The sequence below is a fragment of the Dendrobium catenatum genome, unplaced genomic scaffold, assembly GCF_001605985.2.
Source record: "Dendrobium catenatum unplaced genomic scaffold, ASM160598v2 fragScaff_scaffold_847, whole genome shotgun sequence".
NCBI lineage: Eukaryota > Viridiplantae > Streptophyta > Magnoliopsida > Asparagales > Orchidaceae > Dendrobium > Dendrobium catenatum.
In genome coordinates this window covers 628,322-640,981 of record NW_021319309.1, presented here as the reverse complement: position 1 = coordinate 640,981, position 12,660 = coordinate 628,322, and the positions used below count along the sequence as shown (strand labels likewise).

The 12,660-nt window shown below is 38.7% G+C and overlaps 1 protein-coding gene across 4 annotated transcripts; it reads right to left on the bottom strand.

The window, feature by feature from the left end:
- Positions 1–301: 301 nt before the first annotated feature.
- LOC110104021 lies at positions 302–10,397 on the bottom strand. 4 transcript variants are annotated; one of them, XR_003701472.1, is made up of 5 exons: positions 10,303–10,397; positions 5,890–5,979; positions 3,031–5,786; positions 713–2,904; positions 302–608 (listed from the first exon to the last, which is right to left on the bottom strand). XR_003701472.1 is itself a non-coding variant. In XM_020832954.2 (4 exons), the coding sequence occupies exons 2-4, from the start codon at positions 5,911–5,913 to the stop codon at positions 1,644–1,646; spliced, it is 4,041 nt and encodes a 1,346-aa protein (XP_020688613.1). In that variant the 5' UTR covers positions 5,914–5,979; positions 10,303–10,397; the 3' UTR covers positions 302–1,643. The 4 variants fall into 4 exon arrangements, 3 of the variants coding, with proteins under 3 accessions (XP_020688613.1, XP_020688614.1, XP_028552650.1); XM_020832954.2 differs by having other exon boundaries at positions 302–2,904; XM_020832955.2 differs by lacking the exon at positions 10,303–10,397 and adding an exon at positions 10,232–10,255 and having other exon boundaries at positions 302–2,904.
- Between the last annotated feature and the right edge of the window lie 2,263 nt (positions 10,398–12,660).

The following is a 12,660-nucleotide window of genomic DNA, read 5'->3' as shown; positions in this document are numbered from 1 at the left end:
ATAGTTTGAATGTAATATTAAAATTTTATATTAAATATGTAAATAGGATGATATAAAATGATACATATTTAAATTTCCCCTACCACTCTCAAGACATGAGAGTTGACAAAATTACACTTACAAATAAAATCATAACAATCAAAATCTGAATGAGATCGATGATTGTGCATATGATCATCCAATACTTAGGAACAGTGGTTAATTTGTATTTATTGAAGCTTTAGAACTTGTAGATAATTGTTGGAGGCTGCCTTAGCCTTTCACCCCATTGCTTATAAATATCATGCCATGGACGAAAATATGAGCTTAAACTGAGAAGATATCTTGGAGAGGATTCAAATCTTCATCATAAGAGTTTCAATACATATCAAACTTCAAAATACCATTACATATCAAATTTACCCTTCCCCTCCCTCATTCTAAAGATATAACGATGCCTGAAGAAATACTGACGAAAGAAGGCACTTACAAACCTTGCAGTTCTCCAACAGCGAGGTAGATTCGGCTGGAAAAGTTTTAAGAGGTTCTATGGATGAGGATGTATATGAGAAGCCATGATGCAATCCCTGTAATTACAAGCTATTCACTCTAACAATCAATTCATTTTCCTGCGAAGAACAAAGCAAACTGATTACAGCATCATATACAATGGATTGAAAACAATCTTGCCTCAAAAGGAACATCAAATTACAATCCAAATCCTTAATCCCACCTTGTTTGGTTTCCAACTGTTTCACACTGTCCAATGGATTTACTATGGTTATGGGGAGTTATACCAGGTGTCTAGTCCAAAAAGTTCTTTTCTATAACTTGAATAGTTTACCATCTTTATCAATTCAATTGAATATAAGCTTAACCAGTTCATTGACAAGCCCATTGTAGAGCCAAATGGAACATCCAGGTACCCCAGTCCAACTAATTTTGAATGGTTCTGCCCAAGTAAATTCTAATAATTCAGTTCTCTGGCATATAAATTTTTTGTTCCTATTTCGAATCCAGCAATTGCAAGTCTGAGCTGCTCGTTACTCCAGCGAATTTAGAACAGCTTGCTTCATTAAACACGCATAAAGAGCTTAAGATATTCCTTCCAAGCAAATTCTCTCGACAATCATACAGTAATGCACTGCTTCTCATTTTTGTCACCAGCAGGGCCATTATATCATCTAGCTGCAGAGTGTGTCAAATATTGCCAATATGAGGTATCAGCAACTTGGGAAGAAGACTGTAATGCCAAGAGAAAAATTAGGCCCTTTCTCTCTTTTTTCTATTTTATTTTATTTTATTAAGGTGAAGAAACCGTCTGCAAGCCACAGCAGAGTCCCTAGCTCTCAACTATTGGATCTTCTACTAGATCTTTCTGTGCTATAACTTTAATAATCAGAATTAGATATTAAGGCCTCGTTTGATTCCTGTGCACTTTCTGCATAAGCTCATCTAGACGGAGTAAGCAGAATTTTTTCCCTTTTCGGACCGGCGGAATTACGGAGTAATAGGAAAATGTATTATAGAAAAGACGTGTAAACAAACAGTAGATACCTAAGTGTTTTCGCGGTTTGAAAACGGCGTAATAAAGACGAAACAAACGAGGCCTTACTTGGATCAGTCATTCAGTTGTGGCCGAAACTCTGCTCTAGGATATATCGCTAGTATCTCCTCCTCTTTGGTCTAATATTATTAAAACCCGAGTCATTCCATCCCTGCCCATCTTGATGCCTAAAGCCATCTTCATGTTGCTGCTGCTCAATGTGTCTATACCTTCTTGATGGATTACCTAATCTATTTTTAAAACGTCCTTCAAATTCCCTTGAGTTTCCACCTTCATTAAACCCTTGATTGCCTTCAGGGTGATACCTATAGGACCTAGGAGGAGGACCTTCTTCACCACGAAAGGAGAAATTTTCAACATCATCTCCTTCAAAACAGTGTTGCCTGTAACGAGCTGGCACATGCACCTCATTGCATCTCCTTCCAACAGCACGTTCACCATCCACAAAAAGTTCATGAATTTGTCCATGGTCGAAAGGTGTACGGTAGTATTCCGCGGGAACCTGCCTCGGGTCATTCATATCTAACCTTTGAATTTTACGAGGAAAATCCCTTCCTGGCGGCCTTGGGAAATCATGTTCTCTTGAAGATACAACTTCCATCATACCATCTGGTAATCTGGCCCTATAAGTAGACCCTCTTCTTCTGGCCAAAATTTCTTCTGCATAATGTTGACGAGTAGATCTCATTGATTCCTGCATAACAATTGGTGTTCCGTTAAAGCCTTCAGAAGCATCATGTGGTGGCCAATGAGAAGGAGACCTGGCTTGAGACCTAGGTGAGCACATGGGAGGAGTTAACCGTGGAGGGCCTCTACGACGCATCGGTGAAAGGCTTAGTCTTTCATGATGGGCTGGAATGCGGTCAGTACGTTCAAATTGGGCTCGAAGAGGATCCAACATTTCACCTGGCACTGGTCTATTCATTTTTTCTTGAGAAACATACATAACTTCACCGGTCGGATGACGCATAACTGGCATTTGGTCTGGGCCTCCAGGAGAATGCCTTCTGCATGCCATATGAGGACGACTTTGCAGTTTATTAGTGACCTTCCTTGAAATCCTCCCAGCACAAGAAGCAGAAGCATCTGATCCAGAACCCAAAGAAATTTCAGCCGAACTAATGGGTCTAGAATATGCAAAATCATTATGCTCATTGATTTGTTCCCGTATATAGTTGGGGTCACAGTTTCGATCAATGAACTGGTTTGGCCGCTGTTTATCTCTGAACCTCAAGCGTGAAGAATCTGATCCACCTTTGACCCTCGAGTTTATAGAACCTGATCCATGGTTTCCACAAGCCAAACCTCTTTTTTTGTCATTTTCAGTTTTAAGAGACTTTTCAATTGGGTTTTCATCCCTGGAATAAAATATTATAACAGCGGGTATATAAAAAAGAAAAGAAAAGAAGAGAAGAGAAGTAAATACCTAGTCAGCATAAAAATAAAAGATTTAGAAATATATTTATATAGGCTTGAGGAGTCACCTGCTGTGACGAGAATGAGATTTGTCCCTCATGAACAATTCATAAGCAGAGTTATCTCTCTCAACCTTTGATAAAAGTGGCCTCTCATGAATGGGATTCATATTTCGAGATGAAGCTGAATTTAAGTTGATTATTCGCCCTGTGGGGCCCCTGTCATATGCATCCGTTATGGCTTCACTGGATGAAAGAGGAACAGAAGATTTAGCACGTCCTCCAGCTTTCTCCATTATACCGCTACTGCCATTAGCATTGTTTTCAATACTGGCAACTCTTAGAGTTGGAAATTTGTCAGATTTGGTTTTCCGCTCTGAAACCTTATCCTTCTTTGTGGAATCTCGTGGTATCTTTTTAGTAGTCTTGCTTGTTTTCACTCTATTAGAATCACCGGTCACTGATGAAGATTCCTGCAGATCTGTTGCAATAGCAGGATCAATATTATTAGCACACTCAACAGTTCCAAGATCCTTGGACATCTCAGAACTTTCTATTATGGAATGCTTCACAAGTTCATCCGATGATGACATTGCCACAGGAACGTCAGCAATATCTCTTGGACAAGTACCTTCTGCCATTTTTGTCTCAACTCTAAGATTAGAATCCCCATTAGCACCAAGAAATGCTCCGTCTTTCACTTCACCATCCTCATAACCATGATCATTAATTCCAACTTTTTCATGAACTGCACGCATCACCTCACCTATAACATTTGGACTACCTGTCTTGCATTCATTATCATCTTGCTCCTCCATCATGCAAATGGGTTGATTCATAGCCTGAATAAACTTAAGCGCATCACTATTTGTATATGTTTCTACCACAGCCGTAGTTTTGGAATCAGTTTTGCTTAAGCTCAAACCAAAATCAATTTCAGCCTTTTCATCAAAAACCCTCTCTACAAAAGTACCAGAATTGAATGATTCACACAGCGATTCTGCAGCTATGTGAGGTTGTTCACATGCTTCACTCTCTAATGAAGTACCATTATTCATAATCTGACCCTCTACCTGAGATTTAATGAAGGAATCAGCATGTTCACTTCCTTCGTTAGATGCTTGCTTTATTGAAATCAACTCCTTGTCTTTATCAACTAAAGGTTCCAAAAACAAACTTTTAGGCTCACAGAAAATTCCATTTTCAGATTGGGAATTGCCAGCACCAGCAGACATTGTCCTATGGACTATTTTATCATTGCTAAGAACCTCATTTTGCATTACCTGGGAAATACTATCCAACTCAAATTTATGCAAATGAGTATATTCTCCAGGTATCTGCATAATAAATGAATCAGATTTAGTATTTAAAGCCATGGTATCAGAACTAACAGCTTCAAGAGGTGTCTTAGAACTTTGAAGCAAGTTGTGATCATCTGCACTTATATGGGACAATCTTGTTTCCTGTCCTGCAACAGAGTCTTGAGATTTGTTTTCTACAGGCTCCAGTTTTATAGCTGCATCAGAAGCAGAATTAACTCCAGATATTGTTATTTTGGAGGCTTCTCCAATTTCACATTGTTCAGATTTAATGGGTTTCAGGCCAAAAGCTTCTGACCCAGCAATTTCAGTTTTCTTCTCCTCAAGCTGAATGCATTCATGATAAGGCTCAGATTTGACCGCTCCACATATAGAATATTTTGGGTCAGCAGAAGAAGACGAAGGCATTGTAGATAGAATAAGAAATTGTGTTTCTTTAAGAGAATCAGCATTTCCTAAACAGAAAGGAGTTTGATGAGGGAAGTATGATTCAGACATTAATGCAGGTTTAAGGTGCAAATCTAGGCATGCCTCCGTTTCAGTGTTACAACACACACCTCCAGATTTAGGTGAGGTGCAAAGGCTCAAGAAGTGATCATTGCTCAAACTCTTAGGCTCGCTGCTCAATGGAGGGGAAGCATTAGGGGTTCGGTTTGTTGGGCTTGCACCCATAAGGAATGGCTGTGGCCCTCTGCCAAGAAAACTAACAAAGCCAGATCTTTTGTGCCCTTCATCTTCATGGTTCCGTGCTGAGTCATTCATGGATTCATCCCATGCATCCATAGTCATATTCAAGTCCCAGTTTGATCTATCCAGACAACTCTGAGCAGAATCAGTGTTGGGCCCTGATGCGAAACATTTCTTCTGAGGATCCTGCACATCCTGCAGAGAATTTGGATCTTGCAGCTCCAACTGTGCTTGTCTAACAGATCGTGATTCACTAATATGCACCTTCTCAAAGGTTTCTTTACACAGCAGTTCAGTATTTTTAGGAAGTCGTGCCGCAGATGTCTGACTTGAAAAGTTTTTGGCATCCAAAATTTCCTCTTCCATTGGCGCATCAACATGACCTACAGGTGCGGAATGCTGTTCAATTCCTTTCAAGAAGGCAGGTTTGTCATCAGAAACAGTATCTTTCAATCCATTTTCTTCTTCGAAAGCAATGGATGCCTTACTTTCTAACTTCAAATTACAGTCATGCTCAATAGGGTCTTGATGTTTAGGGTTTTCACTTACGTCTCCATTAACAAAATTATTGAATCCAGATTCAAGAGATGAACCTTCATTTGTTGAAGCAGTCAAGCAAGTAAGAATATCACTAGCTTCCAAGGAAGGAGTTTGCACTAAAGAAAAAGATTTATTTTGTGTGGTACCACAATCTACTGTTAGTGAAGAATTTGTCTCAGGAGGAGGTGAAGGAGACCTAGAAAAAATGAAACGTCTTTTCTTGATTGGTATGGCTGAAATGGTATCTAGAGAAAGCCTAGCATGAAGTTTGACTCCAAGCTGTTGATTTTAAGAGGGAGAAGACAATCAATATCAAATATTTACTTAAAACATAAACATATTTCAAACAACGTTAAAATGAATTGCTAGTTGAAAAGAGCACCTTTTCTTGATCAGGACTTGACATTTTCAAGAAATTAGGAACAATAATCTATCATGCCAAATGAACTTCGAAAGCAACTCCTCCAAACATCTGAAAAACCATCCCTTCTAAATTAGATTTCAACTGTTCATAATGAACTTTAACATAAATTAGGGAACACAACTCGAAGACTCATGCATTTAAGACATCAATATCTTAAATGAAATGCAACTACGGGTGTGAATTTAAGCAATTAAATTAACCCAAAAAAAGAACTGAAAATAGAAATTATTTGAATGCCAAAGTCACTCATGCAAACCAATACGCAGTTGCTAGTACACTTCAACGGGATTTCCAATTCTATCCAAACCAATTAAACAAAGGAAAAAATAAAGCCAAACTGAAACACAACCTCATTAACGATCTTATTCATTGACCACGTTACTCCATACTAGTGGGCACAAAAATAGTTTTGATAGTATCCATGAAACCTAATTAGAAGTAAAACAGAAACCCAATTCCCTGAAAAATAACATCATACACCATTAAAGAGTCTCCTAGGGATTACTGCTGAGAAAACAAATCGAGAAAAAAGGGTAAAAATGCTGATTTGAACTGGAAGGAGTGCAGGAAAAAAATTAAGATTATAAATATGAATTCAAAAAAGAACTTAGCAATACTCAAATAAGCAAAACATTGCTATGATCACCAATGTTGACCAGCGTTTCCATTCATATTTATTCACATAATGATCATCCCATCAAGCAGCAAATCAAGTTGGCTTTCCTAGTCTCTGTTTAACATTGCCATGTTGTACTTACTTATGACAATATAATATTACAATTCAATGACTTCTGTAGGTGTATACACATTTTAGGAGTCAAAGATGTTCATTCTGCCATAATATGCAGGTGTAAATCACTTAGAATGTTAACAAAATAAATAGGCTTGGCGAAAAAAACAAACAGGATGTTCACAGCCTCGTTAAAAACAAAAAATAGCATCATCTGAAGGAAGGTTTTAAAAAATGCAGTCAATGTCTTTGTCTATTACTTTATTAAGTTACTGACCAAAACGAAAACAGTAAAATCAACTTCTAATTACATTAACCACGAAAGAAATCATTGAAGAGGAAGCTGATGGAAAGTGATTCAACAGGAGAGCTATAGAAGCCGTGAATAATTGAAGGGGAAGGATCTGAAACATGGTCTAAAAAGAATAAAAAGCATAACAAGCATCATTTCATTCAATATTATAGTCTGATAATTACATCACCCTTGGATCTTTATTTATAATTGAAGATACTGGTAGAAAAATTAATTATTCAAATTTATCCTAAACTGAAATGAAATAATTGCCCATTATAATTAAAATAAATACTAAAATTAAACTAATAACAAGTAAATGACAATTCAAATTAAAAAAAAAAGATACTATGACACGAGACACAACTCATGTTTGTCCTACATTAATCCTTCCACGGTGCAAAAAAAATTACTACAAAGAGTTTGAATGTTGCTGAAGGAAGAACAGGACATTTTCTACTGTTTTGCTAAAGTAGTGAAATTTATCCTTATTATAAACACATCCCGAAGAAGTTTTCGACCCTGCGTAATGAGCTAAAGGCTTGATGTTGTTGTTGATGAACACATCCCAATGAAGAAGAAATGAATGGGAACACAAACAGATGAAAAATAGATGAATGGGCAACCTTCCCGTTAAAAGATATGAAAGGGGCAAACATCATCATATGCAACACATTTTCATAGAAGTATCTAGCTATAGATCCTCTAGAAACAATTAAAGAGCTCTAGTAAAATGATCTATTTATTCCAAAACTCTTGAATATAATTGCATGAACTATTTGAGGTAGATCCAATGGGTAGATTGAGAAGATCCATGTACTGTTATTCTTTTTTAAACTGTTTCCCGCATGTCTAGGATTAGGGTTGAGGTGTACTGAGATTTGTAGGTGAAGGCCTGCACTAGAGTCGCACAGGAAATGCTTAAGGTAGTAGGTAAAACATGGATGAATCAGATCGGGCAGCCACATGCAAGTTGTTCATAAACCATGCAAATGAAGAAGGGGAAGAGATGACAAGAATTGCAAGTGAGAGAGAGAGAGAGAGAGAGAGAGAGAGAGAGAGAGAGAGAGAGAGAGAGAGAGAGCTGCAATGGGTGGGTAAGAGATTTGCAAGGTGAATTTTGGTGTGGGATAAGCGAAAGATTACAAGTTTTGCAGAGATTTGCACTAGGCTACCTGAGCTTAGTACACTTAGCATATTGCTGACTGCAAAAACTTTCATTCAGATATAAAACAACCAAATTGTGATGGAGAGCTGCAATGGGTGGGTAAGAGATTTGCAAGGTGAATTTTGGTGTGGGATAAGCGAAAGATTACAAGTTTTGCAGAGATTTGCACTAGGCTACCTGAGCTTAGTACACTTAGCATATTGCTGACTGCAAAAACTTTCATTCAGATATAAAACAACCAAATTGTGATGGGACTTAGTGAGATGTAAGGGTGCAATGATTCATAGGATATGTTGAGCGTGATACACATATTTGCAGGCAGGTCTCCATGTGATGTAGGGGCTATGGAGAAGTGGGATGTCAAGAAACAATATGCAGATTTGAATGGCTTGGAGTGCATGAATAGTTGCAACCAAAGTGCATGAGAAATGAGAAGCACATGAGTGCATGAGAAATGAGAAGCACATGAGTGCAAGAGGATTAAATGATGTGAGATAGCAAATGGTTCGAGCTATAATTGGATGCGAGCAAGGATGCATTGAGCACGGTTACAAGATTATTGAATAAGTGGAAATTGTAAAAGGTGAACACGAAAGTTGAACAAAGTTTGTGCACAATTAATTGCAAGGAGATGTGGTAAAGGATGGTGAGCAAGAAAGCCAGGTTGATTGGAAAAATCAAAGAGGGCAGACTCAACGGCTTAATGAGGAGGAAGAGGCTTGAAACTATGGATGATCGTGGAGATTTTTTTCATTGAGAACTCCTTGGAGCTTTGATCATGATATCAACTGATGTAGAAATATGCAATGACAGAGTTTTGAAGCCTTAAGTTGGAGTAAAGAGAAATAGAAAAGAAGAAGGAAAAAGACAGAAGAATCAGGCACATGGCCTGGGGTAATGTAATGGGCAAAGAAAATATCATAGATGATATTAGTCTAAACATTTTCTCTCTTCTAGAATTAAAAGCTAATGTAATCCAGAAATTTCTACACCTTATGATAGTTCTACCATGAGTTTTAAAATCAATAGTTGACCAAAGAAGAATTTCCACCAACAGAATTGCAGCCTGTAACCATCAAACTTGATATGCACCAAATGTTAACATACCAGCAAGATCAAAAAAGCATAAACACGCAATGACCTGAACAATATAGACCAAATCGTCAAGTTATCTTATGCAAAAAATAAAATGGTTTCTACATAACTATTTGCCAAACATTCCGATGCAAAAAACAGATACCAAATTGTGGGCGGTATTAAGATAATTCAACCAAAGTAACAAAACCCAAAATGTACAATTCAGAAGCCGCCTTATAATGTAGAAAAATGTAAGAATGGATAACCCCGTAAACTATATAGTACACGAATGATCAATCCCAAGCTTCAGTTGAATGTTAACCTTTCAGATCACGTCAACCCGATTCAGATTACTAGCAAAGAAAGAGATAACAAGATTTATTTCCACTGCAATCCAAACAACTAATCTCTGGGCAGAAAATAAAAGTCGACACAATATCATGAATAGTTTCCCATTAAAACACTCTCTCTCTCTAGAAATACCCCAATCGACCATTAGAAAAAGTAATAACTCTCTCAAAAGCAACCCAGAATCAACAGCTTCTACAACATGTAAACAACCAATTCCTCATGCTTTGGGGACCACGTCCACCAACCCATTCAACCTCCCAGTCCAGTTACAAAAGCTCCAGCTTTCCAGGTAGATCCAGTCAAACGGTAAAATGGACAGAAATCACACAGGATAAATAAAAAGAACGTTCTTCTCATCCATGCACTCATTCAAAGTATGCAGCGATCCAACAAATCTGAGACTTTCTCCAACAACCATACCCAACAGGTATCACAAACCTAAGGGTAACGGAAGAGGAGCAGATCAATCCAGAACCAGCACATCACCAAACCCGGCAGATCCTTCACAACCACATCTCAGACCATAAATAAAACGAAAATCCAATCCGAAAGAAATTCTTCACCCAGTTATCTCCCTCCAGTAAAGAGTGCAGAGCAAACAAAACAAAAAGGGGTTTCAGAAACAAATAATCAGAGGCAGTATGCTCGATTTCCCAAGAACAAACGCAAAATCGAAACCAACCAGAGAGAAAGATCCCGCCAATCGCAAGGAAGGAAGAAAATCTGCGCGAAACTCTCAAGAGGAGAGTTTACCTGATCCGTTCACCTCTTCAGCCGATGAACGCTTTCCTGAAGACTAGAGCGATTGTCGTTCGCTCACGGATAGAGCCTAAATAAATGGTGAGAGGGGAAGGAAAGTGAGATGCTTTAATGACCCTAGAAGTCGGCATTATCGCCGAGATGGGGCCCACTGCCTCTTCACGTTCGTCGAAGTTGCCGGCGTTTTTCTTTTTTGAAAGCTACGAATGATGCGCACCACCGAGGTGGGCCCACAAGCGAAACGTATGCAATGACCTGATCAGGCGTTGGATCTCAGTTCTTGTGGCGCGTTTCTGAGCGTTCGATTTCCACATGTACGGTTAATGTGATCTATTTTTTTTTTGGGGGAGATAATTGAGTTATAACCATATGGACAGCTAAAAAATAAAATTTAGAAAGAGCCAGGTTGTGGCAGCCTCAGTGATTGGTGAAATTATTTTGTACGTAATCCGAACGCGTTTGGATGCTACGTATTTACTGTTTATTGAGTTACGTATTTTTTGATATCAAATTTTTTCGTTTCAAAAAGCAATACATAAATAATACTCACTAAATACACAATTAATACGCAAAAAATATGTAGAAAATATAATGTATCAAAAAATACGCAGTAAAATAAGCAGTAAATACGCAGCATCCGAATCCAATTCTGTGTTCGAACTGCGTACAGACTAATTCCTCCATGGTGATTGTGATTGATTTGTTGAGCTGGACTTAGGGGCACTAGCAAGTTCAGCCACTAGTTTAAGGAAAAAAATAAAATAAAGATAAGCTAGCAAAACCTGATTTTTTATATTATATAAGTATGTAACTTTATATATCTTTATATAAATTATGTTTTAAAATAAAATAAATTAATTTTACTTTTCTCATTGACACTTCATCAAAAATCATCTTGATCGTGCACAAATCTTGAGGAGTTCAAATTGAAAACTTTCAAAATTAAAATCGATATCATCTGAACTCTAATTTCAATAAATTTACAGTCAATTTGGATGTCTCAAAGATACGAATCCAACGAATTGGTTCAATTTAAAATCGATATCAAATTGAAAACTTTCAAAATTGATCCAATTCGAGCCCAAATGAGTTTAAATCAGGGGCCTGAAGCTTATGTGGATGGTTCAAAGCTTAAATTGGATGATCAAATTATATACAAATATAACATGCTTATAGTCTAACACCTTGACAAGACAAATCTAATGAGCTCAACCTCGCCTAATTCTGACATCATTTATGCACATAAATGCTTCACAAATGCTCTATGATCAAGAAGATCAATATTAGTCGTCCGATGAGCACTCCAAATTTGTCCTAGATCTTCTCCATATTTACAAGACATGTCACTCTAAAAATTTATAAATATACCCACATTCTTTACATGAAATGGGCTTAAGGCTTGGACCTTTTGGCTGGAGAATGGAGAAAGCTTTAAGGCTTTAAGAGCTCTAGCACTACCGTCGACGAACCTCCGTCGGACCACCACTTGGTTATTAATCACTTCCAGACTTCCACTCGGCTGCCAATAGTCGATTTCTTCTTGACTTGCACCCGACCATCGTCGGACACTGCTTAGCCACCAGACTTCCACCCTGCCGCCACCAAAGCCCTGCCGCCTAACTTTCACCTAGCTACGATCATCGTCGGATTTTCACCTAACCATCATTGGACCACTGCTAGCCGGTAGCCGACTGCTGACGGACTACCACCCGACTGATGACTAATGTCGGACTTCCACTCGACTATCATTGGGTCACCATTGCCCACCGATTATTATTCTTCTAGCCACCGTCACCCTTCGACCTCACGTCGATCGCTAACTAGGGTCCCTCTTACAACTATCATTGACTATGGTCCCTGCCACCTCTGCCACTTGCCAAATACGGTCCCTCGGACCACTGTCGCCCATCGATTGTAGTTCCACTGACCAATGTTGCCCCCCACCCTCCCTCATCTAATTATGGTCCCTTCGACCAACATCGCCCATTAACTATGGTCCCTTGAACCACCGTTGCCATCAAATACGGTCCTTTAGACCACCGACGCCCATCGACTATAATCCCTCCGACCACCGACGCTCGCTGACTATTATGCCTTTAGCCACCATCGTCTGTTCACTATAGTACCTTCGACCACCATTGCTTGACAACTACGATGCCTCTGACCACTGTTACCCACTGACTGCGGTCCCTCCGACCTCTGTCGCCCGTTGACAACGCTCCTTCTGACAATCATTATTTGATGACTACAACCCCTCCGAACTTCGTCGCCTGCCGGCTAAGGTCCCTCCAACCTCTATCGTCTTTCCAACCAAATGAACATGTCAACCTTCTCTTTAGAATGACTCCCTTA

Excerpts from the sequence above, each read along its gene's own strand:
- LOC110104021 (XM_020832954.2), bottom strand. The coding sequence starts at position 5,913 with ATGTCAAGTCCTGATCAAGAAAAG. Across the intron at positions 5,787-5,889 it reads CAAGTCCTGATCAAGAAAAG|CTTGGAGTCAAACTTCATGC; the intron begins GTGCTCTTTTCA and ends TAAAATCAACAG. Across the intron at positions 2,905-3,030 it reads TCTCATTCTCGTCACAGCAG|GGATGAAAACCCAATTGAAA; the intron begins GTGACTCCTCAA and ends ATTTTATTCCAG.